The sequence below is a fragment of the Anguilla rostrata genome, chromosome 10 (assembly GCF_018555375.3).
Source record: "Anguilla rostrata isolate EN2019 chromosome 10, ASM1855537v3, whole genome shotgun sequence".
NCBI classification, from domain to species: domain Eukaryota; kingdom Metazoa; phylum Chordata; class Actinopteri; order Anguilliformes; family Anguillidae; genus Anguilla; species Anguilla rostrata.
In genome coordinates, this window is record NC_057942.1 from 41,714,291 (window position 1) to 41,729,353 (window position 15,063).

At 52.3% G+C, this 15,063-nt stretch overlaps 1 protein-coding gene and 1 long non-coding RNA gene across 5 annotated transcripts in view; one reads left to right on the forward strand and one right to left on the reverse strand.

Moving 5' to 3' along the window:
- sema6a (sema domain, transmembrane domain (TM), and cytoplasmic domain, (semaphorin) 6A) overlaps window positions 1–15,063 on the forward strand; it is an 89,336-nt gene that overhangs the window by 36,647 nt on the left and 37,626 nt on the right. For all 4 annotated transcript variants that reach the window (XM_064297250.1, XM_064297251.1, XM_064297252.1 and 1 more), the window contains exons 3-7: window positions 3,807–3,951; window positions 4,971–5,088; window positions 12,412–12,472; window positions 13,085–13,147; window positions 14,542–14,643. In XM_064297250.1, coding sequence (XP_064153320.1) covers window positions 3,852–3,951; window positions 4,971–5,088; window positions 12,412–12,472; window positions 13,085–13,147; window positions 14,542–14,643 — 444 coding nt within the window. In that variant the 5' untranslated portion in view covers window positions 3,807–3,851. The remainder of the gene's footprint in view (window positions 1–3,806; window positions 3,952–4,970; window positions 5,089–12,411; window positions 12,473–13,084; window positions 13,148–14,541; window positions 14,644–15,063) is intronic.
- LOC135233567 (uncharacterized) overlaps window positions 1–15,063 on the reverse strand; it is a 54,620-nt gene that overhangs the window by 3,512 nt on the left and 36,045 nt on the right. The gene's annotated exons all lie outside the window — the stretch shown is intronic.

Consider the following 15,063-nt stretch of genomic DNA (forward strand, 5'->3'; position numbering starts at 1 on the left):
CTAATTGTTTCTCGAATCGTTAATTTTGGAATGGCTCCCCCCCCCGGCGGCTGAACTGAACCCACGGCCGTGCGCTGGGCCTGAACGCTTGGAGCTCTCTGGAGACGCCAGACCGCCGCGGATTCACAGGGAAGGTTCTGGAAGCGCCTCGGCGATGCGTCTCTCGCTCGCTTTGGAAACCGGGCCTAACGCTCCCGATGGCGCCCGTCGCCGCGCCTCTCCGCTCCGCTCTCGATGGCGGGCGCGTGTGCCCGCCCGGCCCCGCCCCGCCCGCGCGGGTTCGCACCTCCGCGAGAGGAACATGTTCGGGCCCTGACACTGCCGCCCGCGCCAGGTTATTTCTGACCCGCCCCCAGCACCCCCCCCCCCCGTAACCGCGGGAGACGGTGCAAATTACCAGCCTGCCAGTCATCATCGCGCGCGGCTCTGACCCCCCCCGTCGGAGGCCTCCGGGCAGGAAGCGGTTAAAGGGGCGCTATGACAGCGGCACCCCGAGCCCGTAGTTATTTAATTAAACCTCTTGCCGTCTCTCCCTCGTTGCATAGAGTGGATGGATGGGCAGGGCACGCGGATAAATTATTCCCTCTGTAATGATGTACAACTCCCTGGGATTCAGAAACTCACTGTGCACGGGAGAGCCAGAGTCAGAGGTCCCCCCGACCCCCCACCTCCCCAATCCACCCCCCCCGCCCCCTCCCACCCACCCACACACCTGCACACACACACACACACACACCCAGCGCTGTACAGCCTACTACCGCTAACCATGTTGATGAAATACACCGCTCTATTTTTACATGCCATTTCCCTAAATGCCTTTAGATAACATGTTGATGCAACAGAGCAGGCAATGTAATTAGGATGTTAATGTGTTTATCGATAAGGCCCGAGCCTGTCCCGCTCCTTCGTTCAGTGGCTCTCCATCACGGCGCAGTGAGCCCGTAATGGGGCCTTGCGGTTACTCACAGGAAGCGCAGTTATTCACAGCTACGCGACCGCGCCGCTCCCCGGCTCTCTGGCACTTCCCCTTTATTTTTAGGACTCGCTGTCGGGCGCTTCCCGGGCCTGTGTTTACACTGACGGCTGCGCCTTCGCCCTTTAAAAAAAAAAAAAAAAAACCTGTGTTTTTAAAATCGCAAACTAAACAGCTTCCCCGGTTCTCCATTTGTAAAGGTTTTTCTTTCTTCCTTTAAAAATTTTTTTTTTTTTTTAAATAAAAAACTAGCTCGTGGTGATATTTCAACAAATAACCAGGGGGTGGGCCTTGCCAGGTCTTTTCCCTTTTGGCAGAGTAAAAAAAAATAAATAAATAAAAGAATTCACACCGAATGTTTACATAATGGTGAGTTATGAATCTTTTCCCAGCAAACGCACACACACACAATCTTTGCATTGCCTGTAATGAGTTTTGGGCCAGGGACCCAGCATGGGGAAGCGGTTAGGAGTCGGAGCTACTGTAAATCAGCCTTTGTGACGTTTCGCCCGGGCTCCATCACAAAGCAATCTCTATTTCTGACTCCACGCCTGGATCCAATCAACGTCCGTCCCTGGCTTCGCCTCGCAATTAAATGCAACTGTTGTTTCGACAAATCACAGTTAACTATGGAAAACAAATAGCTTCTTCATAGCATTGAGGGGAAAAAAATAACGGTGGACCCTGTTTATACAGTGTTCCTCTATGTCAGTTCTTCTCGGTGTGAAATGTGCTCGCATAAGAATCCGTGGGTATTTCCTGTATGTTTGCATAAGCCGTCTGAAAATGACTAAGTAAAGAAAGATTCTCATTTGCTGTCTTCCTACACGTTATCGACCGAACGCTGTCAGGTCAGTCAACAAACCCAAGGTAAAAATGATTAACTCTGTATCAGCTGAGCAAAGCTCGTCCTCCAACAGCAACGCGCTTTGGCGAATATTTCCTTTGTCTTTTCAAAGTGGCGCGATTAGAAGTTTTATTTACGAACAAAGTCACCTGACTATTTTATTGAAGCTTGTTTTAGGATTGATAAGTTCGCTTTGAGTACACCCCCCCGGTCTCCATTTGGGAGCTTTTGATTCATATTTAATCCGGGAGGCTATTAAGTGTACGTGGCAGCGTGCTTCAACCCGTCCCCGTGATTCATGGGTTTAGATATTTATGATTTTTCATGCCGTGCCCTACTTGTTAATTAATTTACGTAGTTTCTTTCTCATCTGGTTCCCACGGGCAACTCATAAATGTCAATTTAGACCATAAATCCAGATCCCCTCTTGTGCTGTGTGTGTGTGTGTGTGTGTGTGTGTTTGTGGTACAGTGTGTATTAAGTTCATGTGTGACTGAAATGAAGTTTGAATGAACGGGTACTAGGGGTGAAAGACAGTTCCCCTCCTTTAATGGAAGTAGCTGGACCAGTCATTCCTGACAATAGCGTTTTACTCTCGGTTTGCTCTTCCGTCTCCAATCGTCCGTTTTCTTCCGTGTTATTCTTTGTTCAGTGGGGTGGTCTGACAAACCTTCTCTGGCCAGATGTCAGTCAATTTGCGAGCGAATTCCTGGCCGGAGATGCATCGTATGAAGAGCTAGTAGTTGTGGGTGGGCGTTCCGCGAACGCCTCGCGAACAACAGCGTTTCTATTTGCATCAGTCGTGTTATTCTGGGAATTTCTTTAGGATGAAAACAGTACGTAGGCACCCTTATATAACGGCGAAGGAAAGAAAAGAACGGCACGGAAACGCGAAAGAGAGCCGAATCGATTGTGCAGAAAATGATAAGGTCGAAATAGAGTCGAGCTTGATGATGTCTCTCCATTCAGCTCCTTGTTATTTCAGTCCGGAGCGGAGCGGCGTGTGGAAAGCGTAGGAATTGTCGGGGTCTCCGATCAAGGCCGTTTCCGGGGGTACTTATTTGTGCGCTTCACGCTGTTAAGTGAATCTCGCAGTGAATAGTGTTTTCATTCCATCCCTGAAAGAGATTCCCGAGTGTATGGAAAAGAGCTCTCTTCTCTTCTTCTCTTTTTTTCCCCCCCTCCTCCTCCTCTGTCCGTTCTGGCACACAACATGGAGGTGGCTGGCCGAATCTGGCTGAGTGGGGGGGGGGGCTGGAGGGGTCTGGGGGAGAGAGAAAACAACTTTCCCCTCGTTCCGTAAGAAGAACTGAAAGAGATTTAAATTAAATTCTCCCCTCCCCCCATAACTGTCTGCCGTCCACCGTCTGGACTGGGAACAAAAAAAAAGAAAAAAGAAAAAAACCGAGTTAGAATTAAACAATCATACTTGATTAAATTACGGCCCGAGCGATTGGTCCGCTGTGATTTATGGGGGCAATTTGTTGCCGAAAACTCCGGCGCGGTCACGAGCCGCCGTGAATTCGGCTTTTTCGGGCCGCCGATAATTCCGCGCGGAGAAGTGCTTCCTGTTTAATAAATTCGGCCTCCGAACCGCCGGGGTCCGGACCCGTAAGCCGTCGCGGGCGGCTGCGCCCGTTGGCGGTGGTCCAACCCCCCCCCCCCCCCAACCCCCCCCCCACCGACGCCCGCCACCCGCCCACCCGTTAAAACCAGAACCGCGCGCCCCTTCTGCGCCGGCAGGTTCATCACGGCAGGCTGCGTTTGAAGCCCTGCCATCGATCCGTGACGCATATCGCCGCCCTAATCCAATTAATTTGCGTGCGTGCGACCACGGCGGGCTCTGTTTTCTCTTTCCTCTCTTTTTCTCTTTTATGCGCGGGGCCCTCTGAGTAAAAGAGGAAGGGGTGGAGGACAACGGGGGGGGGACGCATGCACCGAGCGAAATGTTTTAACCGTTTTTCTTTTTTAATCTCCGCGACGCAGGGCGAAGTAACGAAGCGATCCAGGTCGGACGGCGGCGGCGCCACCATGAGGGCCGCGGCCTTGCTGCTGCACTTAGCGCTGCTGCAGCTCGCCAGGGCCGGCTTCCCAGAAGACTCGGAGCCAATCAGCATCTCGCACGGCAACTGTGAGTACCTGGGGCGAGCGAGGAGTACCTCCCCTGCTCCGAGCGTCTCTCTCTTTCTCCCCCCCCCCCTCTCTCTCCCTCATTCACTCTCTAGCCCTCTGTCTCTCACTTTCTCCCTCTCTGTCTCATTCACTCTCTCTCGCTCTCGCTCGCTCTCTCTCACTCTTTCTCTCTCTCTCGCTCTCTCTCTCTGTGTCTCTCTCTCTCTCTCTGTCTCTCCCCCCCTCACTCCCCAGTGCTGTTGGAATGTTAAAAAAGGTTTCATGGCCAGAGAGAAAAGGAAAAAAAAAAAAGTTTAAAAAACTTAACTGAAGTTTTTCCTCCCACATCAAAGGGTATAAATCCATAAACGTGCGAGACTTCCCCCCGCCCCACTTTTTTTTATCGTGACCTGATGTGGACCGCAGTCTTGAGCGCGATCACCTTGCGCTTCAACCTGCGCTCACCTCACCTGTGCTCACCTGCGTGAGGCTTCGCTGCACACGCACAGTGCACATTATAAATAGCATCACGGTGCATATGACATGACACGTTCCTCTGGGGAGAGCTTAGTTTTACCACAATAGATGTGGCCTACCAATACACATTTCAGAAACACACTTATGCAGAACATTACTGTGGTATTCTTATTCACATTATTTTGTTATTCTGGGAGTCTTCACTGAATAATTCATGTTATGTATTGTTAGATGACATTCGGTCACACACAAACACACAAATACATATCTGTGTATATATATATATATATATACACTATGTGCTTTAAAAAATGCTTGTGCTTAAATAGCTTATTCAGTTACAGGAACAAGCACCATTGGGGTTACACACTGAGTGCCTCCCAAATCGCACAGGAGCCCTTGGGTCTATTCCCATGAAGTTCACAGGGTGCTGAAAACGAACAGCAGTTGAGACGGGTGTGTGACAGGGCTGGGGCAGCAGAGAGGAGAGGCTGCAGAGCTCTGTATGAAAACCGGGCTCTTCTCCCCCCCCCCCCACCCCACCCCACCCCCCCCCCGCAGATACGAAGCAGTACCCGGCGTTCGTTGGCCACAAGCCCGGCAGGAACAACACCCAGCGGCACAGACTGGACATCCAGCTGATCATGATCATGAACCGGACTCTCTACATCGCCGCCAGGTCAGTCCTCTTCCTGCCTTCCCTCCCCCCCCCTCCCCGATTTCCTGCACAACCCCCCTCTCCCTTACATCCCCCACCGACCCCCCCACCCCCCGCCCCCCCATCTCATGTCTCCGCTTAAACCTTTGCCTCTGCCCCCCCCCCCGCTGCCAAGAAAAAGCGTTTTTTTTGTGAAGGGGGGGCCGTATTGTGCTCTAACCCCCACAGCCAAAAGCGCGCAGATAAAAGGCGGGGGGCGCTCGGCAGCTCGGCCCGCTTGGGAAGAGGTGTGGGGCGCAGTAAAACCGCCCGGCGAAATGGGGATTCACTGCTCTTACATTCTGCGCCCCATTAAGAAACCGGGGCGCCGAGGGGGGGGGGGCAGCTTCGGCTCTTTGGCAGATTTCGCTTCACCCCTGGCGACGGGCTCGAGAGCATTTCAGGCAGTTAGGGTAGGATGTCAATTCTCAGCGTGAGCTGAAGCCTCGGAGAGAAGAGCCTGCTGCTCTAAACTGCTCCTCCGACACGAGCAGCCGCAAGCAGCGCTTTAAGGAAATCTGCGCAGGACTTCTGCGCCTTTTACATGAAAGGGCTCTCTTTTTCTTCTTTTTTTCTTTTTTTTGGAAACGGCACTTCTTGTCATTTTTATACACTTTGAAAAGTGCGTCTTGGCAAGCTCTCGTGCAATATTTATTAGGCCGAGGCTGCAACCAATAGTGAGTTAGCCTTTTCTTTTTTTGGGGGGGGGGAGGGGGGGCAGACTTTTTTTAGTCAGTAAAGCTTCTTTATGTACGTCGGCGCTTTCATTTTAACAGAGCAGAGCAGTGATAACATGGTCACAAGATGAAGACGGGGGCTTCTTTCCCCCTGTTAGTGGGGTGGGGGCCTGATTAATGCTCAGTGCATAGGTCCCCTTTTCCCTGTGTAAGCAGAAGCACTATCACACTTCTGTGGACAACACCCTGATTTATAGTCATCTGCTTCGCTTTCTGACCCACGGACAGAGCCAGCGAGGGTACAACTCTGAGCAGGCCGCTTGTTTTCTTCTGCTTATCTGCAGTTTAGCCAACATGTACTATGTCGCTGTTGACGTCATGAGTCACATGATCACACTTCTGCGGACAACACCCTGATTTAGAGTCATCTGCTTCGCTCTCCGACCCGCGGGCAGAACCAGCGAGGACACAACTTTGAGCAGGCCGCTTGTTCTCTTCTGCAGTTTAGCCAACACGTACTGTTGACGTCATGAGTCACATGATCACCCCCACCCCCAGCAGCGGGGGGACGTGGTTCGACAGAACGGAGAACAACGAAACGCGGTGTTTTGTCGGCGTCTGCGTGTGGTTGCCACGCGAGGGCCGTAACCGGGGGCCGTAACCGAGGGACGTTTTTGACTGGAATTGACGTTCGGCGGATGAGATGGTGGCGTGCGTAATCACGACTGCGGGGGGGGGGGGCTGCTAATTTAATCAGCGTTTTATTAAAATGTAACACCGCTGTGGGGACCCAGAGATCCATTCTCAACACCTGGTTATTCGGATAATTCAATTCTATCGAGTTTTTATTCGCCGGCGTCCCAACGAGCGTGCGCGTTTCGCGTTCAGAGTTCCCGGTAAACAAATTCGGCGGACGTCGCTGCGGTTGTTGCGGCCGCCCGTGTATTTGATTGGGGGCCTAAATAATTAATTTATTCATTCAATATGTAAAAAAAAGAAATTTACATACAAATAAAAATGTGTGTGTGAGTGATGATCCGGTTTCTTGGCTGACTGCGTGTTGTTTTGATTCAGCTGGCTGCGGCTGTTGGGCCGCTTTCACGTTAGCTGCGTGATTAAAACATTTTTTAATCTACTTCCTGTTAATCCACTTCCTTATCTAAACCTAACACTGCTGCGGAATACCTTAAGAGCCTACTGTTCAATGCCCAAAATAACTGGCTCTTAAACAGAATAGGAAAAGGTTTCTCAGCTTTTTTGCCTACTGGGTACATCTCTGGTTATTGAGCAGTAAAGTGGTTTTGACTCCACAAGTCACCACAGTGCAGTTAGAGTTTAGCGTACATCTGTTCTTTGCATTTGGCTGTCGGGGGGGGGGGGGGGGTTGTTTCTGGGAAAAGGAAGAGGGCTGTGGAAACAAATTAGCCTTTGCCATAAAAAGCAGTAAAAAAAGAAAAGCAAGGGGCAGTTCTGCAGGTTTTCACAGTGGCGACTCGTAAAAGGGGCAGGAATTCTGTCACAGTGGTGGGGGGGTGGCGGGGGGGGGGCTGAGGAGGGGCAGGGGCCAGTCTGTTGACCCTGTGTGGGGAGGTACCTGGTCAATGGCTGCCGCACCCCTTGTGAACAGGCGGCGCACGAGTGTCCAGATGGGGGGTGATTTATGATTGGTTGAGTACGCGTACGCGGTGCCATGTGCGGAGCCTGATCTCCGCTGGAGCAGCATCGGCTCAGGAAGGCGCGGGCCCGCGCAGATGGTCTCCGGATTCCAATTCCAACCGCAAACGCTGCCCGAGCCCATTTTGTGAATGGCGCAGGTCCCTCTGGCTCAGCCGATCTGCCCCCCTAGCCTATCCCACAAGCCTCTGCTAGCAGTAGGACGCACAGATACACAGATAACACTGTAAATAGACCTCATTTGGCTGCTATTTAGAGACACACACGAAAAAAAAAAAGATAAGATAATCATACTTATTGGCATCAGTGGATACCTCAACAGATGCAGTAAATAAGCCTTTGTGTGAGACAGTAATTACGCGCAAGAATATTGAAATATTAATGAGGTCGTAATCTTTCGTCACTCCCAGCTTCTGTTGTCGCGATTCTAAAAATACGTGCGCAGCCAGGACTGTGGTTCGGTGGCAAAACATTGGGCGTTTGTCAATGGGATTGTTCAATGGCTTTATCCTTCCTATTGAATCACTGGTTGTTTGCTCATTCCTGCAGTGACAAGGAAGCAGGCTTTTACGGCAAGCCTCGTGCCCTTCTGTCGCTTATTGACTGAGCTTCACACAGTCTGTGCTTCCTGTCGAGCAACAAAAGTGTAAATGAAATTATTTTACCAAAAAAAAAAAGAGTTTTTTTTACAATCACTTGAGCGCACATTTTGAAACCATTAGCACGTTATCCACAACTCTTAACGCGAAAAACCTTAGCAAAAGAAAAGAAAAAGAAGAAAAAGAAAAAAGATGAGAACATTTGCATTGAGTGATGAGACCGTGGAGAGGGTGGCTGAGTTTCCCGTGCGGTGCTTTTGACTCGACGCGGCTCCAAACGGAAGCGCGCTTCGCCCCTCGTGGCACCGGCCGCGACCTTTCCGTTTCCACGCCAACCGCTCTGTTGTGAAGTCGCAAACGAGAGAGCGGCGGCGGAAGATCCCGGGTCGGCGTGCGTCGAGCGTGCTCGCCGTTCGGGCTTTGGGGGCGGGGTTTCCAGGCCTGTGGGTGGTTGAACCGCGCCTGGTCTGCGATGGCGGAGTGCCCCTCCCTGCGTTTGCCATGGCGGGGGGAGGGGGCGGGGCCTCGCGCCCGGTTCTGCCCCCCCGATGCCCGCGGCTTAGTGCCGCTAAGCCGCCGCCCCTAAGCCTGCCCGCTGGGAGCTCCTCTGGCCCATGCCAGCCTGCCTGCGGGCACTGCCAGGTCACCCCTGGCGTGCGGGGGCATTGTCGACATTCTCTGCCCCGGCTCCCGCTCGCCATGGCAACCTCACCCGCCCCTCGTTCCCGTGCCTTGATTGAGGGTGGGAATCGGGCAAAACGGGCGGCGGGGGGGGGATTAAGAGAGGGAGGCACCCCGCGCGCGGCTCCAGGCTGTGGCGAAAACCCGGGCCGGCTCGGACCCGCGCGCGGGATCCGGTCATCGCGGCGGAAGCGGATCCCGCTGAAGCTCGCTAGCGACGCGCTGGGTAGCGCTTCCCACGCCTCTCCAGCGCTGCTGGCCAACGTCGCCCACTGTGGTGACAGGCCTTCACCGAAACACAGTCCACCGAAAAAAACTAATGACAAGAAAACCCACCGTGAACACCCCCCCCCCCAGCACCATACCGACACTTCCTACGACTGTCATCGTCATCGTAATGCTCAGGAATAATGGCATCCATTTGGGTCTCGCCAAATCACTTCACTAATTGTGTGTGTGTGTGTGTGTGTGTGTGTGTGTGTGTGTGTGTGTGGGCTGAGTGTGTTCTCGAAGCAAACAATGTACAATGCCCCCCAGCCACACATGATCCAGTTATGAAGTGGGCTGTACATAGAAGTGGCGGGAGGGGGGGTGGGGGGGGGCACTCCATTTGCAGGCGGGAGGTATGGGGGAGCATACTAATGACCCCCCCCCCCCACCCCCCCTGCTTTCTGCCGTCCGAGAGGGAGATTGTTTTACAAAAGGGCCCCCAGATGGCCCGGGCCGGCCTGCGGTCGCCCCGAAGCAGAAGCGGGGTGCTATGAAAACTGAATTTTTTTCGGCACAAAGGCTTTCTGTGTGCGCGGCCGACGCCTGGGCCTCCTCCCCCCGCCTCCCCCCACCCCCCCGCCCAGAACCCCGCAGCAACCCGCCATCTTCAGACCCGCGTGGGTGCTTTACGCCGCCCTCGTGACCCGCGACGATGCTTCCGGAATGTGCCGTTTATTCGTTCGTTATTCCGGAATGCGTCGCTGCTCAGCTAACGTCGAGTTTTTTGCGTCTGTTGCGTTTTTTTTGGCATTGTGATTATTCGGTCCGAGGATCATATCGGGCACACCTTACAAAGCGTTATACTGTACATACGATCAAAAAAAAACTAACATGGTACCACAGAGTAGGACAGAGGGCATGAAGCGGAGGTACTGCTGTGGGGGAGTTCATTAACGGTCGTAAACGTGATGAAAATATTCGGGGAGGCGTCTTGTTCTCCGTTTTGTTCACGCTCGATTACCTGAGCGATGACACACGGACCAGCCATCCATTAGCGGGGCAGAAGCGCTAACACCTCCGTGTTCAGTCTTTGTGTGTCAGGGCTTTTCTGTTTGCTCGCCCTTCCCAGCGTTGCGTTAAGTGATGCTCGGTTAAAAAAGATCCCATCTTTCAAGACAGCCAGCGAGGGGGGGTTTGGGGGGAGGGGGGAGAGGGGGCAGAGTCAGCTGCTTGCATGAACTCTCATTTAGGGCCACAATCATCCTTGGGCCATGGAAATCAAGTAAAAAAAAAAATGTTTTTTTTTCTATTTTTAATTGCGCAGTACACTGTACATTCCTGTTCAGGGACTTAAGAAGTCCTAGAGCCAGAATCAGGAGGGAGGCGGGCGGGGGGTGAGGGGGTGGCGGGCGGGGGAGGGGGGGTTTAAGTGAAACACCATGACAGTGTGTCTTGAGTGGCGGGGGGAGGGGGGGGGGGAGCTGGGGGGTCGGGGCAGAACAAGCAGAGGCTTGCACAGACGCCGCCGCCGCAGGTGCAGCCTGTGTTTGACGGGCCCTGTTTACACAGCCTCAGCCCAGGCTCTGTGCCGCCAGGATGTTTGGATGACGCGCCGCCTGGCCGCGTCTTACTCCAGATCCCCCTCCCCCAACCCCCCCCCACCCCACACTCCTCCCATCCCTGGCTTCACCAATCAGGGGACACCATCGGCGTCTTAGAGGAACGCGCAGACGCGGGTTTGAACCCGAGGAGAGGTCGGGGGGGGGGGGGGGGGGGGATCTTTTCTATCTCTCTTTTTTTTCCGCATGTTTGCTGCCGAGGCGATCCAGGCCAGGCGTCTGCTGAACGGGATTGGGCGCCTGCTCGCGCTGTTTTGATGCAGATAAAATGGAGCCTGCCATCTCCGTGGCGACGCTACGTTCGGCGTTCCCCGTGGCAGGCGGTAGCGGTGCGCGGAGGCGGGACGGGCTCAGACTGAAAGATTTGAGCGGCTCCTCGGCCTGTTTTACGCACTCTGAAACACGAGGAACACCAGCAACCAGACGGGAGCAGACAATACGCAGACAATCCGCTTCGCTAAAATACAGTTCTGTGCACTTCGCTCGTCTCCTCCAATACTGGGACACTGGAAGGAGGGGGGAACAGAAAGTTCTGTTTCCGGAGGAGACAAGGTGGTAGCGGAGGAAAGGGGAATACATTTTAAAAATTTTGGGACGCACCTTACTTCAGGCAAAATAGCGACCCCTCTGGTCAGTCAGGGGACTGCAGTCTGCCTGTATCGAAAGCAGCCCCCGGGGCCTTACACCACTCATATTGCAGCTAGCGCGCGTTGGGCCTCCTCCCCTTACAAAACGGATGGAAAATATTGCAGCGATGTGATTAGTCTGCAGATTAGAGGGTAAAATTCCTTTCTCAAGGTCCATGACAAAACACGGTGTATTAGGCTGCTGGACTGAACAAAGAACTACCTGTCTGATAACCAGGTGCATTTATGAAAAGCCGTCTGTCAAAAACGAATGTTTCTCACTAGACCAGAGCGCTGATTTTCTACAGGCATCGATGCTTGTAAAAATGATTGTGTTCAGCCGACAACTTTGATAGCAAAGTGCACTTTGGTATGAATGTTTTATCCTGTAAAAGATACCAGTGCCTGAGGAAGCCCGTAAAAAGTGAGTTCCTTTCCGAAATTGCTGCTTCTCTAGACTTTAGTGATTTAGTTAATGAGAATGCAAGTCTCTCTGCAGGTTGCGAGATATAATTAAACTAAAATCTGCGAGAGGCTAGCAGCGCAGTCTGTGATTAAAAACACATTTGCAAGTAATCTTAAACAAATTATACCGTTTAGAGAATTCTGCCCAAAGTCTTCTCCGTCCCCCCCTGGCTGCCCCCCCCCTCTCTGCACGCGAGCGGCACCGTCATCTCGGGGAGAATTTCTCAGTTGTCAACGCCGGGACTTCAGAAAAAAAAAAAAAAGAGGTTTTAGACGTTTAACCCCCGAGTTTATGTTTGCCACATGTTGCTTTACGCGGCGGTAGGAAACCTGCGTTTCCAGCGAAACACAGAGGTTCTGTCCGGGCTTTAATGGCTGTTAGTATAAATTTCCTGTGGGTGAACACTGCGCTTAATTGACCTGAACAGTCCGAGAGTGACTTGGCTCCCCCCCCCTCCCCCCCCTCCCCTTCCCACCCACCCCCCCCCCGTCCTGCAAACCTTCACTGGCAGACAAAGGGGCCGTTGTTTCCACGGCAGCACTTAAAAGCTTTGTTGGCTGTTTCTGTCTGAGGGGAACAGATAGCACCGATGCATGCTGCTGCGCGTGGTGTTTTTGGAGTGGGGGGGGGACGGGGGGCGGGGTGATTATGTGGGACATGCACCGTTTCGCAGATGAAACGACGTGAAACCTCTAAAAAGCGTTCTAATGTGGGGTCTTTTTGTTCTGTCTGTTTTTCTGCGCTCTCTCTCAGGGATCACATATATGCGGTGGACATGGACACGGCAAACACAGAGGAGATCTTTTTCAGCAAGGTGAGTTGAGTCCGGTGTGGGGATGAGTCTTTACCTGGCCCCAGATCCGACACCCCCCCCAGCTCGCATCGCATGCTAATTACCTGGCCCCTGCAGAACCCGAGCGGGATCAGGCAGGGGAACCCGAAACGCTCTGACCCCGCCGGACCGCGCTATCCGCCCCAGAATCAGACGTCACGCGGGGGAGGGGCCGGGCTGGGGGGTGGGGGAAACCGGAGATTTTTAGGGACCGGAGGAAAGGAAGGCCCCCGGCATCGCCTTTCGCCCCCTGCGCCCAAATCGGGAAAGTGAGACGGAACTCCGCGCGATAAGGGCCAGTTTGATATCACAGAGGCGGCGATGGCGGTTTTAAAAGTGTCCTAGCGGACAATGCCGGCTTTCCCCAGGCCTGGGGTTAACTCACACAGACCCACAAAGGGGGAAGGGGGAAGGGGGGGGGGGGGCACAGAGCGGTGGGCCTTTTGCGAAATAGGTTGAATCTTTTTTTTTTTTTAAAGACCGGCCGGTTCCCTGGAGAAATCTGGGCATGAAACTCAAAGCGAATCACGATCGATTTCGATCTCCCTCCCTCCCTCCCTCCCTCTCTCCCTCTCTCCCTCTCTCTCCCTGCAGAAACTAACATGGAAGTCCAGGCAGGCCGACGTGGACACCTGCAGAATGAAGGGGAAGCACAAGGTACTCTGATTGGCTCTCGCGTCTGTTGGTGGTCTTGGCTCTGATTGGCTCCCGTGCCTATTGATGGTCTTGGCTCTGATTGGCTCCCGGGTCTATTGATGGTCTTGGCTCCGCACCAGCGTGCTGTCCGTATGTGTTCAGTGTAGCGTATCACCCTGAATTACTGAGGGGAGACCACTGATTCAGCCTTACGATGGGATTCACTGCGCTGCTACACAGGAGAGTGCTACCAGGCCATTGGATGACACCAGGGAAAAAAATGTATTTATGTGTACAGAATGTGAGTTCAACAGAGTAAATGTGATGGATAAAAGCTGGTGTTTGTATCAGTGAGTGATCATCCTCAAATATGCATGTGGCCCATTTGTGTGATGAGTTGAGTTGTGTGTGTGTGTGTGTGTGTGCGTATGGTGCATGTGTGTGTGTGTGTGTGTGGTACACGTGTGGTGCACGTGTGTGCGTGTGTGTTTGTATATGTATGTATGTGTCATAATAGAAGGAAAAGGCTAAGATTTCCAAGACTGATTCTGTTTACAAAGGATTTTTTTATTGTCAAATATGATCAAGAAATCATAAGCATAATGGGAGCACGCTGAAATATGAGACAGCCTAGAAAACTGCCTCCTAAGTTTTTTATGAAATTGCTGCAGAAACTCCTTTCAGTGACCTCAGAAAGCAGAAAGAGTTTTCGAACGTCGCAGAGGCCTTCAGACATATCATGCTTTTGCGTCTGCACATTTTCACATAGCTGCTTTAACCATTATTCTTATTATTGCACCTGTAATCCCTGCCAAACACAGATCGACCTTGTCACAAACGGATAAGATGAGCAGATTTATTTCAGTTTGTTACACATTTACCCCATTTACCCATTTCTTTTAATGTATCATTAAAACTTTTTTCCTATTTTTTTTCCCTACAAGGGTTATAGAGGTAATAAGGGGGATATAAAATGCAATATAACTGAAGATAATATCATTAAGGTCACTATATCTTCCTGAATGTTTTCCGTAAGGCCCTTAGTGCTGATGGCAGATGTTAGGCCTCATCTTGCATCATCTGAGCGCGCTCATAAACAGCAAGTGCCTTTCCAGAGATTTGTGCTCCCTAGTTTTTTTTTTTTTTTGTTTTTTTTTTTCCATTTTGCCATTAACACAACTTTTACGGCTATAATTATGCAAAAGGGGATTTCGCAGGGATACGCGAACAATTACGTTCATTGCCAAGAACGATCCGTCTTTTTTTGCCGACTCAAGTCTTCCGCGTGCCTGTTGAAAGCCTGCTCAGCAACGCTCAGGACGTCTGAAACGATATCTGCACAGCCACAGGAACTGCAGCAGTCACCACACGCATTGTCTGTTTTTTCCCCTCTCTCTCTCTCTCTCTCTCCAAAGGATGAGTGTCACAATTTCATCAAGGTCCTCCTGCAGCAGAACAACGACACCCTGTTCGTGTGCGGGACCAACGCGTTCAACCCCTCCTGTCGGACGTACAAGGTAGGCCTCGCGCCTCTCTTTAATCCTAATCCGGAGCCGCCCTCCCTCCCTCCCTCCCTCCCTCCCTCGCTCGCTCGCCCGCTCAGAATTTGCAAGGCGTGCGTAAACCCAAACAAATGTATCGGGGCGCGGAGAGGAAGTGAGTCAGGGAGATTGGGGGGGGTGGGAGTGTGGAATGTAGGTTGTGAGAATACCATTGATGGATCTCTCCGCTGATCACATGAGCGTGTTTTCGCTCGCGGATGGCGGTCGGGAGCCGCTGATTTACAGGGCGAGTAATTTGAACGGGCGTGGAGGCCGAACGCGGGCCCGAGAGGAATGGATGTGTAATTCAGTAAGAACGCCAGCTCTGTTATCTCCCCCACATTCTTTATTTATTTATTCTTTCTTTCCGTTCGTGGAAGAAGCGCGCGTTACGAT